The following is a 20,845-nucleotide window of genomic DNA, read 5'->3' as shown; positions in this document are numbered from 1 at the left end:
TTATGTGAACTCAGAGCTAGACAGTAGGTTTACAAGCTTGTCGCACTTCTAAATTCAGTAAATTGATTTATAATTTTAATTTAAAGTGTGGTTGATATGAAAAATTACTGTCACAAACGGGACTCGAACCCATGACCTCTCTGCTGGTGTTATCGGCCGGGAGGTCGTAGGTTCGAGTCCCGTTCGTGACAGTAATTTTTCATCTTAACCACACTTTACATAAAAAGTATGAATCAATTAATCACTTTGGCTAACTAGGACCAACTAAAAATATTTAGATTAATATCCTAAATAACTTTTTTTTTTAAATAAAAGAAACATCGTTTTTCGGTAGTTTTTTTTAATAAATTAACCCCTTCTACTTATAAAATAGTCAATTGTTAAAATATAAACGTACATTGTATAAATTCGTATGTAAAATATTTGCCTCATAAGGTAATTCTTTTTTTAAATTTTATAAAACGAATGGGAAAATAATATTTAAGTCAATTAAATCAGCCAAAAATCAGAACTCCTTTTTGTAAAATTTAAGGAGATTTAATGTGCATGTTCTTTTATGTTTATAAAATAAAGATTCCAAGTTCTTAAAGGATGATAACAACCTAAGTTTTTTTTTTTTTTTTAGAAAAATCTTATGGTTAATATTTTCTAATTGCTGGAGGAACTGTCTTCACCTCGTCCGGGTCGAGAGTATCATCTATAACAGGCCTGTATTGAATGCTCACCTAAAAAAAAGAAATATTTTTAAAAAATTCGTAAATTGCTCAAAACCAGGTTCAAAGTTTAATTATATCTGTTTACATAATAATTATGAGGAATTGCTAATGAATTGTTCTTAAAGCTTGTTTTTCTTTGTTATTATCTCAAGCATTTTGTTTCTTAATTAAATTATTAATGCTCCAATATAAACAATTATCCTTTAAAGATAAATGTTTAGAATTTTAAACATTTTTTAACGACCGTGTTTTGTTTTTGGTCAAGTTCCGAGAAAAATTTGTTGCCCCTTGTACAGGGCATTCTGATGAAGATGTGATCCGATTTAGAAGAGTAGGGCGATCGTTAGAATTACATTGATTGGCTTTGGTACGACGCATTTTCCTTATTACATGCATTGTCAAGATAAAAGATAAAAAGAAACCAAAGATAATTTTGTTGGTTTGGACTTTTCTTATTATTTTTTTAAAATGTCAAATGAAACTGTAAACCATTAAACAAAATGTTAAGGTTTTGCATGAACTTTAGCTTAAGTTCCCCGGAAATTTTCATGGGGTTGGAAAAAATTGTTAAACAATCGGAATATGGTTTGCGTTTTTGGGCTTTTAGGCCTTGGTTTGAACTTTTGCGGATAACTTTTACACCCCCGGACTTAAATATTGGCCGGAGGATGCCGGATGCGCCGGCCCATTTTGGCTGGAATCCCGTCTTGCGCTTTACTTCCGGTTTATATGTCTTAGTTTGTGAAGCGTAGCTGTTTAGGATCGATAAAACGGGGGGTTGGTCGGTCGGCTACACCCAAGGAGGACCAACCCCCCCTTGGAAGGGTGCTTTCACCATTTTGCCCAGAGATCGCAGTTTCGACTTGCTGTACCGTTCTTTCCAGCAAATTTCCACATCCGAAGTTTTTATTGAAATTAATCCAATTTTAGAAAAAAAAAACTAAATATATAAATATACAATATATAAAAAAAAAAAAAACAATATAAAACCAAAAATAAGAAAACAAGGTAAAATTACTTAAGTATTAAACAATACATAAAAAAAGAAAATAGCTTAAACGAATGTTTCATGTAAATACATCCAAAAAAGATCACATTTATCACTGTTATTTTAAATTGTCATTGAATATAACATTTTTTTAAATATTATTTAAAAATAATATTAGAAAAACAATTACATGAAAATATATTTATTAAGTACTTAAAAATAAGAATATTTTGTGCATATTTAGATTAATTATATTCAGTAAATATTTTATTTATAGAAATAATATANAAATAATATATATTTAATTTAATTTTAATTTTTGGTGATCGTGAGATGTCTGATGAGGTAGGTTTAGAAAAACATTTTCTTTATCGTGCCAACGTTTCGACCTTTATTGAGATCATCTTCAGGGCCTGGGATTTATATACATTGTTTGAATTTTACAAATGCTTGTAGGATGTGTAAAAAATTATGAATTTAAACAATGCTAGAAAATTTTAGATTAAAAAAATATGAATTTATACAATGCTAGAAAATTTTAGATAAAAAAAAAGAGATTTTATACAATGCTAGAAAATTTTAGAATCAATCAAAGTATTCGAACTCACTCAAAGTGTTTGTTTTCTGTTTATAAATCCCAGACCCTGAAGATGATCTCAATAAAGATTGAAACGTTGGCATGATAAAGAAAATGTTTTTCTAAAACCTTAGTCACACCAGACCGCACCTCAAGATCTCCAAATAATCATTAACTAATGGTCACTAAACACCACACATAAAATAAAATAATATAAGTTAAAAAAAAAGTTAAAATATGGAAATATATACAACCTACATACACATATAGAAGTAAAGTTTAATAATTTATATGAAAAATATTTTATTGTTATAATTTAACTTAACGTGTTCGTAATAATTCAAAATTGAACATGTCTGCACATTTGACTGTAGAATGGAAATAAGGGAAAATTAAAGATTGTAAGATTTGGAAAGTTATTAGCTGAACACATTTTTCTGTCAATAGGGGTATTTTTACTATAGTTAGTAGAATATGTAAAAGTCGCCTGGTCAAGTAGCTCGGTGCAGAAAAGATAATTTGACTAAGTAAAAAAGGACATTCAATACAGTAGTTAATTATCGAAAGAGTAAGTAAATCAGAGCGAAGTCTACATCTCTCTAGGGGAAGTAAATTAAAGTATGGTACAAATTGTCTATAATCAGTAATAGTTACTCCTATTTTATAGGCGAGAATTCTGAGAAATTTAATTTGTACCGAAATGAAGTTTATAAATAAATTTTGCAGTGTAGGGATTCCAAACAGAAGAACAGTATTCAAGCGCTGATCTTACAAGCGATATGAAAATAATGATCAAGGCATTTGGAGATCTGAAGAGTAATGGGATAAGAAACCCAGCATTTTTAAACTAGAGGATTTAATACGATCCAAACAATAAAATTTGTGGTCAAAAATAACACAGAGGTTTTTAGAAGTAGTTTTAAAAGGAAGAGTGGTACTGTCAATAAATTAAATAAGATATAATTAGTTTTAGTCCAGAAAAAACTCATAGTATAGCATTTATTTAAGGGTAAATTAAGGTAAGAATTTAAGACATCAGCAAAGAGGAGTTGAATATTTCCGAATAGGAGAAAGGTCATTGATGAAAATATTAAATAAGAGTGGAGAAAGAAGAGCCCCTTGGGGAACACCAGAAGAAACCTTTTTTATTTGAGGACCCAGGATAAAAATCTTCCTAAAATCCCAAAAGGTTAAAGTTTTAACAATAACTGGTTATAGTCGATTCTGTCAAATGCTTTAGAAAAATCTGTGTATTTGACATCTACCTGATTACCAAGTTGTTCATGAGATTAGTTAAAGTAAGATTTTTTAAAGTGGAGCGGTATTAAGTGAAGCCTTGTTAGAAAGTAACATTAATGATTTTTGAATTTTCGAAGTGTCTAACAATTTTGTCCAAAAAGGATAAATCTTGAGATTAAAAACGAAAATCGACAGATTTTATTCTTAAAATAATTTGCTTTTCTGCTTGAAAATTTCAACATCCTTAACTAATAGGGATCTATTCATGGTCATAGATCATTGGACATTAGACTTTACTATTTTTTTCACTTGCAATCAATTAGGTCTAATAAACAAAAATAGATTTTTTTTTGTTTTTGATTTTTACAATATTTATGTATGCACAGGGTTTACAGTTATTTATGGGCAATAGCCCATTTTATTGCAATAATTACAAGAAATACAAAGAATATTTCAAACATGAAAAACATTGAAATATTAAACAATGACAATAGTAAAGTAAGAAAAATAACATACAGTATAATTTAGATACCAATATTTGAATACAAAAATAATTTTTGGGATTTGACTAGTAAATAATAACAGACGTAAATAAGATTAATTATACATACATATATATACAAAAACAATTAACGAGCACATTTTGTATACATACACATATACACACATCATATGCATACTTCAGATGTACTGATTGATCGCTACTGTACAAGATTCAAATTTCTCTTCAAATTGGCTTTAGATGTATTATTATCTATAATGTTGGGTAGCATATTGACCAGATCCATCATCGTATATATGGGAGAGAGAGAAGTGAGTTGGTACGGGAAAATTGATGGTAGAAATGTTTTACTTCGGGTGTGGACAGACAGGATGTGAAAAAAGGTATGATAGCAGTTACAATAAAGTTTGCATCATCCGTAAAGATAATGAATAAGAATAATTTATTATAGAAACTGAGGGATTCAACATAGTCTAGATACAAAGGTGACTTTTTTTCTACTGTTTGTTATCACAAAATTCTTAGACATGAATTCCCTGGACACCAGGAGGTCAAATACTTTATTTTTGAACACGAAACAATTTGATTTCAGTTCTATGGTTAAACAGTTGTACAGTTTTGGCATCCAGAGTCTTGTACTGTTTTGAGAAGTTTTCACTCTCGTGAATGTAATATACAACTTAAGTTCATTTCTGGTTCTGTATTTGTTAATATCACAGTGTAAACAACATTAAATAATGGCACAGTGAGCATTCTTAAATTGATAAAACTATTTCTACAATTTTCGCGGTACTTGAGGTTATCATTCACTCTACTTGCCTTTCTTTGGGCAGCAAAAAATATTTGGCCGAAGCAGAGTGGCCCCAGACAAATACACCATACATTACAAGTGAATAAATAAAATTGTAATAAACATTTTTCATTATTTACAGAGACATTTGACTATATAATCCTCTGAATAAATAAATATTCAAATTTAAACATTCGACTAGATGTGTTTCCTCAAGTTTAGGAAAGGATCAACTTTTATTCCTAATATTTCAATATATTCTGATTTGTCAGAATCTCTGATAAATCTCTTAGACCTAAGGTGAAAATTTTAGTTTTTGCCTGGTCTATAAATGTAATCAGTTTTCATCAAACCAATATTTTATGTTTAGTACTGTCTTAGAATCATTTCCCCTGAGCGACTTCAGATCCTTGCCGTTAAGGGACGGAGTGGTATTATCTACAAAGCTCATAATGTTAAATCTGGTAAATTTTGAAAACAGGTCATTGGTATAGATTAAGTATCGGCCCTTATATTGAGCCTTGGAGTACTCCTATTGTAACACTGCCTAATTCTGAATTTTGGTTTGCAAGTCGCAGTAATTGACTATGATTTGAGATTTATGAAGATAATTATTCAACGGAGCTTTTTGTCAATTTATTTGTACGTCGCAGAAACTAGATATGAATGTGAAGTGAGTGCGTTCAATCTTTGTAAAAAGAGACGTGGTTGTAGAACTGCTTCAACCTGATGAGCTATAAGCTCAAAATCCGAATCGTTGAAAACAACTTACTGTGAGTAGGAACTATCTTTTTAAAAAGATCACAGAAACTCCAAAACTAACCAGGAGGACTAGAATGATAAAATTGCTGACTGTGGAGGTATATAAATAAACTCACAGCAAAAGAAACAAGCCTGTGCAATTGCCAGGAAGAAGGAGAATCATGTTCTCCGTTGGTCAAGATGAGACACCTACTCCTTGGAGATGGAAAGACTTAATCTTCACAAAAAGTTTTAGATAATAATAGAGTTTACATAATAGACCAATTTTGGTCACAGTAAAGAAGAGCATAAAGAGCCCTTCGCATATCCAGCAAAAAAAAAAAATTCTCTAATCTGATAACAAAGAATAAAATTACTTAAAATATACAAACTTTACAACATGTGTAATTTATAATCATTGATTGAATTTGTTTTCACTTTTATTTCAACCTTTGGAGCTATGACCTGTATATTTTTTCGGTGTATAAATAAAATATCTTTTCTTGACCCCCAGATTAATCATTTGTCATCCCACCAGAAATAATTAAATAGAGAATCAAAAAACACTGCTAATTACTATTGATTATGATTATGATAAAATTTGATTTTTGTATTGCAATAATTAGCGTTGCTATGCCAAGTGTTTGTTTTTTTGCCTTTATTAATTTTATAATATTTACATTTTTTATTATAATTGCATTATTTTTTAATTTGTTTTGATTTGGAGGTGGGCCGCAAACCTTATTTTAATTTATACATCCTCATTTTTGTTTCACCTTGTTATTTGTAGTTTTCTTGAGTTGAATCTTGTTGATACATTTAATTTAATTATATTTACATCTATTTACTACAAACAGTTTTACCTTTAGAGAAAAATAAATGGACAATTTAATTAAAAAATGTATAAAATATTTTTTACAATACAGTCAAGTGAACGTTAAATCAGATTTAACTCATGACTTTTAAATATATCTCACTCAAATAAGGTCGACTTTTTGACCTTTGTTGAAGAAATAGTCAATTTTTTTGCAGTTAATTTTTTCCTAATAAATTATAATCATTGAATGGCACGGTTATACACAAAGATTTAATTAATTAGCTGTAACTTGTCTGTCGGTTGTTTTTAACCCAAAGGCAATGGATTTAAGAATTATTATGAAATTATTAATTAAAATAAGAGTTTAACTTACCTCTTTTGTTGCTGGATTGTAATAACTCAACGTGTGTTTTCTAAAGTGGTCTTTCATTGGTTTTTTCATCTGGCCTTCAAGCGGTTTACTATAGTCATATTCATCGACCCTTACCTTTAAAAAAAGAAAATTAAAAACAATATAAAATTATTTCACATTGTTTTAAAATGATTAAAATCATCGCTGATATTACTTTAAAATCATCTCTAGCATGGGCTCCTCGAGATTCTTTTCTGCTTTCAGCGCTTACAATAATGTTTTTGGCACATATTAACAGATTGTGAAGTTCTAAAGCTTCTATAACATCTGAATTCCACGCAAGCGACTTATCACATATCTGTTCAGAAAATTATATTATATATCGCGATAAAAAAAATTTAATTGATTGTTTTTACTTTTAAATTTTTTACTGATTCGAACACTTCGTCGAGTTCTTTGATTCCTTTCTTCAGAGTTTCTTCCGTTCTGAATACAGCAGCGTATTGCTGCATTACTCTTTGCATTTTCATTCTTATTTGACCCACGCTGAGTGATCCATCCGAAGCACGGATCTTCTCCAATTCTTCAATAGATTCTTCACCTGCTTTCTATAAGACGACGATTGAAATATTTTTTTAACTATTCAATCCATTACTCAAAAAGAATCAATTAAATAAAGTCTTACATCAGGTTTACAAGGCAGATCACCTGGTTTAGTTTCCTCGGCAATTGTGCAAGCAACGACTTTACCAAAAACTACAAGTTCCAATAATGAATTGGCACCTAATCGGTTTGCGCCGTGGACACCACAGCTAGCATTTTCTCCCGCAGCATAGAGACCTTTAATGATTGCATCATTGTCGCCTTTCCGAGTGAGAGCCTAAAATTAAAACTTTACAATAATTATACAATAAAAAACCTTAATTTTTTGTTTGGTGTAAAATTACTTGTCCTTTGTAATTAGTCGGAATGCCTCCCATATTGTAATGAACCGTTGGTATGACAGGAATGGGCTCTTTGGTCACATCCACACCGGCAAAGAGCATCGCCGTTTCTGAAATACCTGGTAGGCGACTTGCTATTTTCTCAGCAGGCAAGTGGTGTAGCTTAAGATAAATATGGTCTTTTAGAGGGCCTACTCCTCTAAAAAAATATTTTTGATTAATGATGTTAATAAAAAGATATTTTGATGTTCTTTACCTTCCTTCTTTTATTTCTATAGTTATTGCTCTTGACACGACATCCCTTGATGCAAGATCTTTAGCCGTTGGTGCATATTTTACCATAAATGCCTCATTTTGGCTGTTTACCAAATATCCTCCTTCTCCCCGACTTCCTTCAGTTATGAGGCATCCCATGCCATAAATTCCTGTCAATTAAATTAAATTTTTATTATTGATATAAACTGCTCTGTCGGAGATTTGGAATTTTCAGCCTTCGGGAGCAGGCCAACTGCTGAAGATGGATGTTGGATGAAGACTCCAGATTTACAACGATTTACTATAATATAATGTTTAATTTATACCTGTTGGATGGAACTGTACAAATTCCATGTCTTGAAGTGGAAGTTTAGCTCTGGCAAACATCGCAGGCCCGTCGCCAGTGCAAGTGTGGGCTGCAGTACAAGAAAAGTAACACCTCGCAAAGCCCCCAGTTGCCAATACCTTCACAAAGCAATTTTGAATATATTTCTTTAATTATAAAAAATAATTGTGTTCTTACAGTACTATTACAGAAAAATCTATGGAGAGAGCCATCCTCAATGTTAAGGGCAAGCACGCCACAACATTTATCACCGTCCATCAACAGATCGAGTGCAAAGTACTCAACAAAATAATTGCAGTCGTATCTTAAATATAAAACTGGTGTTAAATAAAGTAAACAATTTATTAATATTAATATTTTATATGGTTAACTGCATACCTCAGAGACTGGCCGTACAGTGTGTGCAACAAAGCATGCCCAGTTCTATCAGCTACCGCACAAGTTCTGTGCGCCTGGCCCCCTTTGCCAAATTCCAGACTTTGCCCTCCGAAGGCCCTTTGGTATATTCTGCCATCCTCAGTTCTTGAGAAAGGAACTCCTAGAAAGAGTAGAAATTATATAATTAAGAAACAAAAAAAGCAATATATTGATAAAGATCGTGCATAATGTACAGATAGGTATTCAAATTATTTGTATATGCACTTTAAAAAAAACACAAAAACCGTTATTAATTTATTTTCCATATAAATACAGTGAAATATGAACATTTTATTTATTTAAAAAGACAATTTTACCATAGTTTTCTAGCTCAATAACAACTTGAGGTGCTTCTCTCGTTAGAAGATGGATGGAGTCTTGATCTCCAAGCCAGTCAGAACCTTTTGTCGTATCGTACCTACAGTTTTATTATTTATACTCAATTTTATTCAAATAAGTGGAAATTTTGTATGTACATATGCCAGGCCCAATGGTCCTTTTCTATATTGCCTAAAGCTGCATTGATACCGCCCTGAGCTGCGACTGTGTGCGATCGTGTCGGATAAAGTTTCGTGATCACTGCGGTTTTATAGCCTTTGGAGACCAAGCCGAATCCAGCCCTTAGGCCTGCCCCTCCAGCACCGACAACGACAGCATCGTAGACATGATCTATGACTGTCAATTCCTTTTTTATCTACAATACGATCATTTCTTTACCAGAAGCAAAGTGATATATAGCAGTTGTTTAAATAAAACTATCTCTTACCGTACTTTTTGAAGTTGTACCTGGGTTAGGTGTTATGTGTATTTGCTTAGAGCTTGAAAAAAGTACCTAAAATTCAATTGTTGAGAAGTAAAAAGAAAATAAATTTTATATAACACTAATAACAAAGCTTGCTCGTGCTAAAAAATTAAATTGTTGAAAAATGGATGGTGCATTGATTTAGTTTGACTTTCCATTTTTTTGTCCATTCGTTTATCTTATTACATGCATTTTGGAGAATTTTGGTTGAATGGGTGATAGTCGGTCCTAGTAATATCACCGCTGTGTCATCTGCAAACGTTGCAATTTTTACTCCATCTATTTTCAGAAAATCAATGGTGGTAACAAGTAAAGCAGTGGACCTAATATGCTACCTTGTGGCTCTCCTGCATTTATTGTTTTTAATTTTGAATATTGATCTTCTTGTTTAACTCTAAACAGTCTGTCAGGTAGGAACTGATAATATCGACATACTGCTTTGATAGCATACCTTTTAGTTTATTGATGAGTCCTTCATGCCAGACCTTGTCAAAAGCTTGTGAGACATCGAGGAAGATAGCAGAACAAATTTATTTTTCTTCAAGAGATTTTTCTATTACGTCCGTTACTCGGTTAAGTTGGTCTATTGTTGAATATCTTGTTTGGACTCCAAATTGGTGGTCAGGAATGATTTTCTTTTTTTCTACGATGTGTTTTATTCGTTTTAATAATAACGTTTTGAAGAGTTTGAAGACCTTGGCCCTGTTAGAGACTTAGTATAGGCCATACATGGTTGACAAATAATAGTGTTGCATAATGGGGGCATAGAATACTTGCATAAAGCAGAAAACTTTTAGATTTCCTTTGCTTTCTTATACTTGTTTTGTTTTAAATTCGCTCAACAGAATTTATCTATTAGCACATCTACTGAGGCATGGAATTTCAATCTCCTGAGGCTCAGAGTCTCGGTCTATCCCGAGGTTCAGAGTCTCAGTCTGTCCTGAGCCTTGGAGTCTCAGTCTCTCTTTGAAGATGCTCACCTGAGACCTATGATTTGGGACTATCCATTTTATAATCCACCCTGAATACCTCCTTGACGGTATCTCTCATGAAGCTCAGTCTGTCTCTCTTGAGGCCCGCAATCTCAGAATCTCCTGAGGCCTGGAATCTTATTTTCTCCTGAAGTTCGGATTCTCAGTCTCTCCTTAGGCATAAAGACTTATTTTCTCCCGAGGCTCAGTGTCTCAATCTCACTTATGGTGTGGAGTCTGAGTCTCTCCTAAGGCTCAGAGTAAGAACCTCTCCTGAGGCACGAAATTTCAGTCTCTCCATGATGATGCCTCACCTGAGACTGATTTGAGTGGTGTTTTCTGTGATATATGAGTCATCCCAAAGGTGCAATTTTTAATCCTTTTGAGTACCTCCTTGATGCATGTCTCCTGAGGCTAGGAGTCTCAGTCTCAGTCTCTCCTGAGGCTAGGAGTCTCAGTCTCAGTCTCTCCTGAGGCTAGGAGTCTCAGTCTCAGACTCTCCTGAGGCTAGGAGTCTCAGTCTCTCCCGAGACCCCTTTCTACTTCTTGACTATGCTTGTTTTAATACCCCCAAATAAGGAATGAAGTAAAGAAAAGTGAATTCCTGAGGCCTGGTGTGCATGTACGACGCTCAAAGCTTTTCTTGCAAGGATCATAACATAGACCATACAGGCATTATGTCCACCATCCATAATTGCTGGAGATTTTCTCTCATCGAGCCTCCAGTTCAATTTATTGCTTGATGAGCCCTGACTGTCGGTTTGACATGTTCTCTGCATTTTTGAGAACCTTTCCCTTATTAATGCATTTATTTTTTTATTCGGACTGTTGACAGGCGTTTTTCTACATTCCCCAGGTCTTGAAAATGCTTGTTTCTTTCTGGGTTGTCGATTAGTTGAATTTATTGCAGTCTAATATTAAAAAGTACAAGTTACTATTTATCCTAACTTTATATTGAGACATGTAGAGCTTGCAATAAATTGGGTTATTATGCAAAATAAGTTTCTTTTAATCAAAATAATTTTCAATATTTTTTTGAAAATTTGTTGTATTTTAAAGCATTTTCAACAATTTTAAGCCAATGCCTATGAATTAACAAATATAACTTTGAAATTGCTTGTTTTATGTAATTATCTTCATTTTCATACATAGTATAAATTAATTTTATTGAATTTAAGTTTATTAATTTTTAAATCTCTATTTTATTTATTTTATTTTAATCTATCACAAACAAGCCAAATTAAATCAAGTAATATTTAGCCTTGGAATTGAGCACATTAAATAAAATAGCACATATATTTTTGAATGCTAACAAAAAATAAACTTTAATAAGTTTAAATAATTAAAACTTAAAGTTACCTATGCGGTATTCATTAAGCTGGAGCAACAATTCAAAAAAATTTTTAGGGTTTGTGCAAGTGCACATCAGAGAGAATTTGCTTTGACACTCACCCTACGAAGTGCATTCCACATCTTCAAATAACGTGATCCTTGAACATTATACGCCATCTCACTCGATCTTATTATTTAAATTGTATTTCAAATAATACAATAAACCAATTTTTTTAGTTGTCATATGTTAGTTTTTACCAGACCAGCTGAGTCTTTTTGCACTAAAACTAAGGGTGAAGGGAAAACAATAAACAAGAATTAAATAATAAATTAAACTAAATAAATTATTCAGATGGATTTTTGAAAACAGAGCAATAACAATCGATCCTGCAAATTGATTTAAATACCAAAATGAGGTTGAAACAGGTCAAATTTTTATTTACAAACATAAAATACTGTAATGTTTTCAAAGGAACATGAAATGTAAGTTTCCTATCTAATAAGATCTGATGGCTGGAGGAACCGTCTTACACTCATGAGCATCTAATGTATCGTCAATGACTGGACGATAGTTAATTTCGACCTGAAATTGTAAAAAAAAAAAAAATATTTGGTCACAAGGTTCTGAAGTAAAAAAACTACCTTTCCAGTTTTAGGGTCCATTGTAGTCAATGTATGCTTTCTCCAGTGTTGTTCAAATGGTTTTTTCTGTTGTCCTTCAAGTGGTTTTGAGTAATCATACTCATCAACCCTGACCTGAAAACAGTAACCTACTTTATCAACTACACTTTTTTTTTCCTTTTTTTTGGGGGGGGAAATGGGCAAAAATATTCTAGAGTCCCGCTTATCCAAACAAGTATTATTCAGCAACATTTTCAGTTTGTAAAATATAGTTTTTTGTATTTTCTACCTAATTTAAAATGTATTGATAATTATTGCATTTTTCACACTCCAAATACTGTCAATGTCACTCCACTTTAGCCGTTAAATTTTGAGGTGTACGAGGTGATTAACTGATAGTATATACAGTATAGGAGTTTGGTCCTTTATGAACATTTTGGACTATTCAACATATTTCGGTTTGTCACTATCTTCACTGTTGGGTTTTAACTAAATAATTAAAAACTAAAAATGGCAGATCAAAATGACCAGAAATGACAACTCTCACACTTGTCTTTTTCAAAACATCCAGATTATTTTTAAAATTGACCCTTGATCCAGTATCAAAATAATTCATTTTATTGCTTGTTTCTGCATTATTGCAGTTATTCAGATAATAAAATTAAACAAGGCTCGGTACCAATTAGTTTGGACTATAAGGACTCTACTGTACTTCAAAAGCAATCTTCCTGAAGTATTATGATGAGTAAAAACACAAATGACTGCTTGAAGGCTAAAAATTAAATTTATTTTGCATTTTCAATAAATAATTTTTAATCAAGAAAACAGGGGACCACACTAATTAAGAGGTTAGACTCTTGATTAGTGCATCCTGGGGTCCAGGGTTCAATTGCCACCGCTTCTGGATTTTTTTTTTTTCTTATGCATAAGATTTACAGAGGTCGCAATGAAAGTGACACACATCAGATATAAACCTCCCGGAATTTGGCCCTGACCCCCTTCAAAAATTTCGCACACGTGTTGTGAGCTATTAAAAATGGAACCAGGAAGGAGTACAATATGCTGTAAAGCTGCAGTGCTCAGGGGAAACTCCTCCAATTCCTAGCATCCACATTAATTTTTTCACTAAATAAGTAAAAATGTAAAAAATATAGGACATAAAGTACATTATAGCCTGTATAATCTAGAGACCAACATCAACATCTCTAGCATATTTTGATGGAAAAAAATTCAAATTTACAGACAAACTAGTGGTAAATTTTTTACCTCAATAAATCCTAGAATTTTAAAAAGGTGGCTATTCACGATCACTCCTAGCAGTCCAAACGGAGCGACGCCCTTCCAAAAACCACGTCAATGGCAAAACTGAACTGGCGTGCCCGGCTGTGCTGAATATTCGACCAGTCCAAACTCCATCGCGCCACTCCAAATATCTACGGCACGACGAGGACATGGCGCATTCATGGAAAAACCTGGTGTGAATGGTGGAATATTGAAGTGCTGGCTTGGTCGTGAATGGGAAAACCCGCGGGGGTTTTTTGTGCGCAGTCTCCGTCTTTCTGTCACTGAGCAAACATCTCCGTCGTACATTCTCAAAAGTCAAAAACGTTTACTCTTTATTGGCAATGACATCCAATCAAGATTTTATTGTTGAGGTGATTGAATTGTATGAAAGTTTACCATATTTATGGAAAGTGGTAGACAATGATTACCACGATAGAAATAAAAGAAATTCAGTCCTCAACCACTGGTTAGTCAAACTTTTCAAAACAAAGGATACAAATGCAACTAGAGATGCAGTATTGATAACTCCTAAGCGCTGAGCAGAAATCGTAGTAAAGAACTTAAGTGAACTTAGAGAATGTAATGTAGCTGCCAACCTTTCATGTAGAATGATGATTTCTCTCATGACTGTCTTTTGTTTTCTAATCAAGGGGGTAACAAGCTGGAGTAAATATAAATAAGACGTTAATCTTTTTTTTGTAAGGTTTTGGTTGAAATGAAAAAATAGTGTCACGAGAGGATTCGAATCCACGACCTTCGGCTAAATATGCCGCTACTCTACCACTTGAGCTATCGTGACTTCGATCCACTCGGACACTAACTTCCCATCTCAACCATACCTTTTGAAATTTCCCTCCTTTTTGCCATTTTTCAAGTCACGATAGCTCAAGTGGTAGAGCAGCGGGGTATTTATCCGAAGGTTATGGATTCAAATCCCGCTCGTGGCACTAGCTTTTCATTTCAACCAAAACCTTACAAAAAAAGATTAATTGAAAAAAGTAATTTGGTCAATAGAACACTAAATATTATTAATAAATAAGACGTTTCATCCATCCTTAAAAGTTCCTCCAATTGGCGGGTTCAAGGGAAAGATCTTTTATCAAATTGATGTGGGTATTACGGCTTCTGTTCAGGAGCCACTTCTTACAACATTTCCTCTTCGGTTTTTTGCTTTTAATATATAAACAAACAGCAGCGTAGCATAAGAGATCGTCATCTATTTTGAGAAGGTAATTCACTAGATGACGTTCGGAGTGACTGGCTGTGGAGCGGTAGTGAATGCCCCCTCAAATTTCAGGCACTCCAAATGGAGCTTGGCGCGGTTCCATTTGAAGCGATCATGAATGGACACTCAGCATCATGTTCATTAACACATTCAATATGTAGGATGCTTAGGCACAATTTTTATACCTTTACAGATTACAAAGACTGTATTGAATGTGATAACGACATTTTAAACAAAAATTACTATGTGTAAAAGAGTAAAAATTATTTAAAAAAAACAGTAAATTATTAGAATGACACAAAACTATAAACATTTAGAGAAATTTAAAATAATCATTTGTTTAATCCATAACACCTACTTTGAAATCTTCTCTAGCGTGAGCACCTCGGCTTTCTTTCCTGTTTTCAGCAGCAACGATAGTTTGTACAGCACATAACATCAGGTTTTGTAGCTCGAGAGTTTCTATGAGATCTGAGTTCCAAACCATGCTTCGGTCAGACACCTATTGAAATTTTTCTATCGGTCAATAAGAAGAAACTCAAATTTAATAATAAAAAAATACCTTAAGATCATCTAACTGTTTGTACACTTCTTCCATATTTTTAACGCCTTCTTTCAACGTCGCTCCAGTTCTAAATACAGCGGCATCCTTCTGCATAGTTTTCTGCATGTTGAGGCGAATTTGCGCAGTCGGCAGATTTCCATCGGCCCTTCGCAATTGATCTAAGTTTGCCACAGATTGTTCTCCATTTGACTTAAAACACCAAGCAGATTGTAGATTTTTTTTTTAAATTAAAATATTTTGAAGACTTACCAGAGACAATTCTTTGATTTTTTCACCGGGTTTGTTTTCCTCGGCGATCGTTTTAGCACAGGCCCTGCCAAATACGACTAAATCGAGCAAGGAGTTAGCTCCTAGCCTATTGGCTCCATGAACTGAGGATGAGCCGACCTCACCAGCGGCATATAGGCCTTCTACGACCTTGTCTTTTCCTCCAGAGTGAGTGAGCACCTTACAATAAAAATTAAAAAAAAAAAAAAGTTAAAATATATTAAAGTTAACAATAATATAATTTACCTGTCCTTTGTAATTTGTAGGCACGCCTCCCATGTTGTAATGCACAGTAGGAATAACTGGGATCGGTTCTCTTGTTACATCCACTCCTGCAAAAATCATGGCAGTTTCGGAGATACCTGGCAAACGAGAGGCCAACTGCTCCGGAGGGAGGTGGTGGAGTTGTAGAAATACATGATCCTTCTCTGGCCCTACTCCTCTAAATTACAATAAAAATATTAACAAAAACTTTTTTTTTTAAATTCATACACGTAGTGTTCATTTGTATGCCCATTCTTGAAAAAACATATTACATAATTTGCTTTGTCAAGTACTAGTTATTCTTTTCAAAGTGTGTAAATGTGCATAGTAATCACCTTCCTTCACGGATTTCAATCGTCATTGACCTCGACACGACGTCTCTTGAGGCGAGATCTTTCGCAACAGGAGCATATCTTTCCATAAACCTTTCACCTTCGGAGTTTACCAGATAACCACCTTCTCCTCGGCACCCTTCTGTTATAAGGCAACCAGCACCATAGATTCCTATAAACAAAATTTTTTTTTAAACGAAGTCATTACATTTTTTTATAAAGTTCCTTTTTACCCGTCGGATGAAATTGAACAAATTCCAAATCTTGGTTTGGCAAGCCGGCCCTTGTTACCATTGCTTGGCCATCGCCTGTGCAAGTATGGGCTGATGTACAAGAAAAATAAGCCCTGCCATAACCACCAGTTGCCAAAACCTATTAAAAAAAAAAAAAAAAAAAAAAAAAAAAAAAAAAAAAAAAAAAAATGAAACAACCACTCCACTTGTTTCTACAAATTTTAAATAAATTACAGTATTCTTCGCTCTGAATCTGTGAAGCTTCCCGTCTTCCAAACTGAGGGCTATCACTCCGACACAGGTATCGCCTTCCATCAAAAGGTCCATGGCGAAATATTCAATAAAGTAGTTGCAATTGTACCTAAAATTAAATTTTAAATTATTGACAACTTAAAATTTACCTTTGGTAAATTCAGTACCTTAGGGATTGGCCGTAAAGGGTGTGAAGAAGAGAATGTCCAGTTCTATCTGCAACAGCGCAACACCTATGAGCTTGGCCACCTTTGCCAAAGTTTAAACTTTGTCCTCCGAATGCTCTTTGGTATATTTTTCCCTCAGGAGTTCTTGAAAACGGCATACCTAAAATTAAAAAAATAAAAATAAATAATGAATTTTTTGTCATAAAGTTGAAATGAAAAGCTTACCGTAGTTTTCAAGTTCAATGACAGCCTTGGGCGCTTCACGGGTCATATAATGAATAGCGTCTTGGTCTCCGAGCCAATCTGAACCTTTCACAGTATCATACCTTTAAAAAATAAATTTAAAAAAAATAAAAAATCCATTAGAAATTTTCCATCAAATAAAATATAAAATACATATGCCAGTGCCAATCGTCTTCTTCCATATTTCCCAATGCCGCGTTAATTCCTCCTTGGGCGGCGACTGTATGCGATCTTGTCGGAAATAATTTTGTTACGACTGCTGTTTTAAAACCTTCAGCCACAAGGCCAAACGCCGCCCTGAGACCTGCGCCGCCCGCACCGACAACGACAGCATCGTATGTGTGGTCAACTACTGGGTATTCTTTTGAAATCTAACAAAAAGCATAACTATAAATATACACGAAATAATAATTTTTTTTACAGGTATCACTTACACTGCTGCTCGTTGTAGTTCCTGCATTCGGAGTTATATGCAACTTCCGAAATGATGTTATTGATGGAAGGGTAGAATTCTGCAAATAAAGGCTGATTAATTAGAATGAGGAAGTAAAATATTAGCCCAATGTTATTGTTGCACGTAAAATATCTTTAAATATAGGAAGGCAATGTGTGTTAAAGTTAAAATGAAATATTTCCAAGATACTTCATGAGCCGGCAAGATAAAAACCAACAAATACGTAATGAATAATTGGTGTACAAAAGACCAAAAGTTTTTTTAATGTAAAGATTTCACCAAAAGAATCGAAAATTTATAAGAACTCGAAGCATAGAGTTGCAAGTAATTTATTTCTTTTGAAAATTAAATGGACTTGGTTGTCTTCACTCATGGTTTGGTTGGATATGCAAACGCGTTACGGAATTGGGCCATCCTCGGTGAGGCACTGTAGTACAGAAGCAGTTCAACAAGCCTCCTAGAGTGAAAACAGACTCAAAGCTGGTCAACATGATGAAAATGTTTGATCAAAATTTCACATAAAACACCCTATTTTAAATACAAACCCCTTGAGGATATTTATAATAATTAATGAAAATTTTGATAATAAACAACATAAAATCTCTTTAAATCTAGAAGCGACACATTTATGGGTTAAAACTAAGATACAATTAATTCCAAGAAACTTTTGGAACCCAGGTAAAAGCCTACAAATATGAAATAAAGAATTAGTGGATGGTAGGCCAAATGTGGAAAATGGGAAGATCTTACCAAAAGATTCAAAACTATAAAAAAATTGAATCGCTGTGTTGCGAGTAGTTTATTTGTTTTGATAGATTTTATTGGACACTAAACTCAGTAAGCACCAAAAGTCTTTTATGTTTGTACATGAAAATGGTCTATTGATGCTGCGGAACACAGCCAGTCAGCATTACATAAAAACCATGCACATAAAACTAACGGTTTCTCACTGAAGAAGGAGCAATAAGTGATCCAACGCTGGTTCAGCATGATGAAAATTGTTCAAAATTTCAGAGCAAGCAATTAAATTTGAATATAATTTTTTTTTGTTCTGACAGTTCTAGATTTAAAGTTGTTGCATGAAATTCTTGCACTCTAGGTATCTAGGTCAAATTATATCGGAAGCAATACTGTCATTTTGGATGTGTAATGACCATCGCTGAAAAGTTCATCTGTGATTGCAGTTAGAAACTTCCTGTTTTTACTCAACCATATTTTTTTATCAATCACATATATAAAAAATATATATGATTGAGTAAAACCTTTAAGTTTTCTGGCTGCAATCTCAAAACAATTAATTAACAATAACCATCACATCTCTATCATCACTGATGTGCAAATTTTTCCTTATACAAAAGTTATCAGCAATTTGCTCAGTCCTTCCAAAACTGCAGGGGGACAAGATGATAAGCTGAAAAATTCAAGGCCGTTTAAAATTGATAAAATTTTAAAAAAGCAGGGTAAAATTCAATACATTTTCTCCTTAAAAGAACATCTCAGTGAAAAATATTCTTTGTGATATTTATAAATATAAATAATATATATTTATTTATTTTTGCGTAAATACCCAAGGAACCTTAAAAAAAACTTACAACAGTGTGTTTAGTCGCTGTTTTGGAGAGAATCGACGAAATCTTGAGAAGGCTCGTCATTTTAAGGACAAAACTCAAGATAGAAGTGATATATAAAATAGGTTCAGGTTCAGGTACAAAAGCCGACTTTCAAAGACCGACTTCAGGTAATCAGCCCGAAGAACATGTGATAATTAATGAATATTTTGATAATAAACTACATAAAATCTCTTTAAATCTAGAAAAGACACACATGGGTTAAATCTAATATGTAATTGATTCCAAGAAACTTTTGCAACCTGGGTAAAAACCTACAAAGATGAAATAAACAATTAGTGGATGGTAGGCCAAAAGTAGAAAATGGAAAGATCTTAGCAAAAGATTTGAAACTTTATACAAAAACTTGAATCACTAAGTTACCAAAAATCTTTTATTATTAGTAGTTCATTAGTTTTGATATATTTTATTGCACACTAAACTCAGTACGCACCAAAAGTCTTTTATGTTTGTACATGAAAATGGTCTGGTGATGCTGCGGAACACAATCAGTCAGCATTACATAAAAACCATGCACATAAAACTAACTGTTTCTCACTGAAGATGGAGCAATAAGTGATCCAATGCTGGTTCAGCATGATGAAAATTGTTCAAAATTTCAGAGCAAGCAATTAAATTTGAATATAATTTTTTTTTGTTCTGACAGTTCTAGATTTAAAGTTGTTGCATGAAATTCTTGCACTCTAGGTATCTAGGTCAAATTATATCGGAAGCAATACTGTCATTTTGGATCTGTAATGACCATCGCTGAAAAGTTCATCTGCGATTGCAGTTAGAAACTTCCTGTTTTTACTCAACCATATTTTTTTATCAATCACATATATAAAAAATATATATGATTGAGTAAAACCTTTAAGTTTTCTGGCTGCAATCTCAAAACAATTAATTAACAATAACCATCACATCTCTATCATCACTGATGTGCAAATTTTTCCTTATACAAAAGTTATCAGCAATTTGCTCAGTCCTTCCAAAACTGCAGGGGGACAAGATGATAAGCTGAAAAATTCAAGGCCGTTTAAAATTGATAAAATTTTAAAAAAGCAGGGTAAAATTCAATACATTTTCTCCTTAAAAGAACATCTCAGTGAAAAATATTCTTTGTGATATTTATAAATATAAATAATATATATTTATTTATTTTTGCGTAAATACCCAAGGAACCTTAAAAAAAACTTACAACAGTGTGTTTAGTCGCTGTTTTGGAGAGAATCGACGAAATCTTGAGAAGGCTCGTCATTTTAAGGACAAAACTCAAGATAGAAGTGATATATAAAATAGGTTCAGGTTCAGGTACAAAAGCCGACTTTCAAAGACCGACTTCAGGTAATCAGCCCGAAGAACATGTGATTTTAAACGGTGCCTCTAAGGTCCTAAGGTATTTTAAAGGGGCGATGATGTTGTTAAAGGTATCCTTTGAAAGCCCAAAGGACTTGGTAGTATTTAAATTTCCATTTTTTAAAATAATCATCGTGCTTTGTGTTGATTTGAATTGAGATTTTTCGTTAAAACGTGCTTTTT

At 33.2% G+C, this 20,845-nt stretch overlaps 2 protein-coding genes across 3 annotated transcripts; both read right to left on the bottom strand.

Moving 5' to 3' along the window:
* Window positions 1–339: 339 nt before the first annotated feature.
* Window positions 340–12,032, bottom strand: LOC106668813 (succinate dehydrogenase [ubiquinone] flavoprotein subunit, mitochondrial-like). The gene is made up of 14 exons (XM_014397943.2): window positions 11,910–12,032; window positions 9,451–9,516; window positions 9,161–9,378; window positions 9,002–9,102; window positions 8,646–8,805; window positions 8,445–8,571; window positions 8,248–8,386; window positions 7,923–8,091; window positions 7,670–7,865; window positions 7,408–7,602; window positions 7,139–7,330; window positions 6,937–7,080; window positions 6,744–6,857; window positions 340–725 (listed from the first exon to the last, which is right to left on the bottom strand). Exons 1-14 carry the CDS (start codon window positions 11,964–11,966, stop codon window positions 639–641), a joined length of 1,965 nt encoding a protein of 654 aa, XP_014253429.1. The 5' UTR covers window positions 11,967–12,032; the 3' UTR covers window positions 340–638.
* Window positions 12,033–12,112: 80 nt separating this feature from the next.
* Window positions 12,113–20,675, bottom strand: LOC106666660 (succinate dehydrogenase [ubiquinone] flavoprotein subunit, mitochondrial-like). Of its 2 annotated transcripts, none has more exons than XM_024227066.1 (14): window positions 20,505–20,675; window positions 17,677–17,754; window positions 17,396–17,613; window positions 17,225–17,325; window positions 17,000–17,159; window positions 16,815–16,941; window positions 16,581–16,719; window positions 16,351–16,519; window positions 15,998–16,193; window positions 15,734–15,931; window positions 15,482–15,673; window positions 15,278–15,421; window positions 12,432–12,545; window positions 12,113–12,372 (listed from the first exon to the last, which is right to left on the bottom strand). In XM_024227066.1, exons 1-14 carry the CDS (start codon window positions 20,562–20,564, stop codon window positions 12,286–12,288), a joined length of 1,983 nt encoding a protein of 660 aa, XP_024082834.1. In that variant the 5' UTR covers window positions 20,565–20,675; the 3' UTR covers window positions 12,113–12,285. The 2 variants fall into 2 exon arrangements, with proteins under 2 accessions (XP_024082834.1, XP_024082833.1); XM_024227065.1 differs by lacking the exon at window positions 20,505–20,675 and adding an exon at window positions 19,289–19,458.
* Window positions 20,676–20,845: the final 170 nt, after the last annotated feature.

The sequence above is a fragment of the Cimex lectularius genome, unplaced genomic scaffold (genome assembly GCF_000648675.2).
Source record: "Cimex lectularius strain Harlan isolate CLEC.00 unplaced genomic scaffold, Clec_2.1 scaffold67, whole genome shotgun sequence".
NCBI classification, from domain to species: domain Eukaryota; kingdom Metazoa; phylum Arthropoda; class Insecta; order Hemiptera; family Cimicidae; genus Cimex; species Cimex lectularius.
The sequence above is the reverse complement of the archived record's forward strand: the minus strand, read 5'-3'. Positions and strand labels throughout refer to the sequence as shown.

Coding starts and splice junctions, on each gene's coding strand:
- LOC106668813 (XM_014397943.2), bottom strand. CDS start 11,966: ATGGCGTATAATGTTCAAGGATCACGTTATTTGAAGATGTGGAATGCA. Junction 9,103..9,160: donor GACCATTGGGCCTGGCATAT/GTACATACAAAA, acceptor ATAAAACTGTAG/GTACGATACGACAAAAGGTT. Junction 726..6,743: donor ACAATCCAGCAACAAAAGAG/GTAAGTTAAACT, acceptor TCTTTTTTTTAG/GTGAGCATTCAATACAGGCC.
- LOC106666660 (XM_024227066.1), bottom strand. CDS start 20,564: ATGACGAGCCTTCTCAAGATTTCGTCGATTCTCTCCAAAACAGCGACT. Junction 17,614..17,676: donor GAACTACAACGAGCAGCAGT/GTAAGTGATACC, acceptor GCTTTTTGTTAG/ATTTCAAAAGAATACCCAGT. Junction 17,160..17,224: donor CATTGAACTTGAAAACTACG/GTAAGCTTTTCA, acceptor TTTTAATTTTAG/GTATGCCGTTTTCAAGAACT.